General features: G+C 54.6%; 1 protein-coding gene across 1 annotated transcript; it reads right to left on the reverse strand.

The window, feature by feature from the left end:
* Nucleotides 1–582: 582 nt before the first annotated feature.
* On the reverse strand, nt 583–1,620 carry LOC105560077. The gene has a single exon (XM_012008850.1). The coding sequence runs from the start codon at nt 1,618–1,620 to the stop codon at nt 583–585; it is 1,038 nt and encodes a 345-aa protein (XP_011864240.1).
* Between the last annotated feature and the right edge of the window lie 336 nt (nt 1,621–1,956).

Below are 1,956 nucleotides of genomic sequence, written 5' to 3' on the forward strand. Positions count from 1 at the left end.
TCCCGCGCTCGATCGTCGCTCGATCCCTCTCGATCCTGCCAACCCAGGGGGTGCTGCCCCGTCGCGCTCGTCAACCGTAAGTCTCGCGCCTCGCGACTCGCGCCCCCCCCCCTCACCTCTCGTCGCAATCCCGAACATGCCGCCCGCCTCGAAATATTAATTTCGAAACGCATCGCTCACATCGGCGATAACGCACCCGCGCAGACGCGAGAGACCACCGAGCACTCTCCATACCGCGTAAAGGGCTGACATGTGGATAATCCACGCCGCCCGCCGTAACGGCTTGAGTGCAACCTCAACTGGGAGGCTCGGGTGCCTCTCCAGCTCCATGGAGCGATCACGACCATAAGAAAGCTCACAGGCCTCGCCGTCGATTATATCTTCTTACAGTTTAACTTATGCCTAACTTAATCTAGCTTATCCTACATTTCAACATTGTTTGGAACAACACCAATGAAGCCAGGCAACCGCAGTGATAATATTATACATTTAACCGGGGATTCTAGCTCCTCGAGGGAGCTGACGCAAGTGGGGAAGCAATGTGTCGGGGAAGAACCGGTGTTTTTTTTTTTACGCCGTCTCCTAACTTAACTTTGACGTTGCGAGATTTGACCGCGCTCGATGGAAATCCGAGGTCGGCTGGTTGCTTGAAGGCTCAATCTCCACCGGGAGCAAACATAGTTTCGCAATGGGACGCTTGTATTCAGAAGACGCAGTTTTCACGGAGACCACGCGAGTCAACCCGTCAGAGCCTGTATGACAGCGGGTTATGCGTCCTAATTCCCACTTGCAAGGAGGGAGCATGGGGTTTTGAATCACGACTAGCTGACCCGGCTTTATCTGAGGCTGGGGTTTGGTCCATTTTTTTCGTTGGTTAAGCGTATTTAAATAATCGTCCTGCCAAAGCTTCCAGAAGCGCTCGATCAGTTGACGGAGGAGCTGCCATCTGGAAAGCCGATTTTCCTGAAGGGCAAGAAGGGAAGGCTCAGGTGGAGAGGTCAGAGGAGCGCCGATCAAAAAATGCCCAGGAGTCAATACCTCCAGGCTGTCGGGAGCATCAGATAATGGGGCGATTGGGCGGGAATTGAGACAAGCCTCCACTCGACACAAGACCGTCGAGAACTCCTCATACGTAAGGGTGTGGGCGCCGAGAACACGCCGTAAATGGTGTTTTACACTCTTCACCCCTGCCTCCCACAACCCTCCGAAGTGGGGAGCGTGAGGGGGTATGAAATGCCACTGCGTTGACTGCGAGGCGACATAGCTCAAAACATTCGGATCTGAGATAGCTTGCGCGTATGCTTGTTTCAACTCTCTTTCAGCGCCCTGAAATGTTGTGCCGTTGTCCGAATAAATGTCTGATGGAAGCCCCCGCCTACTGCAAAAACGGCCGTAAGCATTTAAAAAGGCGGCTGACGTGTAATCACACACCAACTCCAAATGAATTGCGCGAGTGGCCAGACATACGAACAACGATACATATGATTTTCTCGTTTTGATGCCTCTGCCTCCTGACGCACGGGTGTCCATGGGACCGGCGTAATCAACGCCGCAATGAAGGAAGGCGCGTGACGACGCTATGACTCGGGGAGCCGGCAGTTGCCCCATTAATTGGGTCATGCTCGTGGCACGCTCCCGTGTGCACGTTACGCATGCATGAATAACGGATTTTACTAACGTACGCCCCTGCAGAATCCAGAACTCCCGGCGACTCGAAGCGAGCGTCAATTGAGTGCCCGCATGGAGGGCGACGATGTGAATATACCGGATGAGTGATTTGACCAGTGGATGCTGCGCCAGGAGAATGGGATGCTTGGTAGCATATGGCAAGGAAGAATGGCTCAGGCGGCCTCCCACTCGCAAGATCCCATCTTCGTCCAGGACGGGCGAAAAGGACGCCAATTTGCTCCTCGCGGGAAGCGCCGACCCGGAGCGGAGCGCGGAGAGCTCCCTGGA

Source organism: Vollenhovia emeryi, unplaced genomic scaffold, assembly GCF_000949405.1.
Source record: "Vollenhovia emeryi isolate VEMERY1.0 unplaced genomic scaffold, V.emery_V1.0 DF946231.1, whole genome shotgun sequence".
Taxonomy (NCBI): Eukaryota; Metazoa; Arthropoda; class Insecta; order Hymenoptera; family Formicidae; genus Vollenhovia; species Vollenhovia emeryi.

Bases quoted from the DNA above. Each gene is read 5' to 3' on its own strand.
- LOC105560077 (XM_012008850.1), bottom strand. From the start codon at position 1,620: ATGACCCAATTAATGGGGCAACTGCCGGCTCCCCGAGTCATAGCGTCG.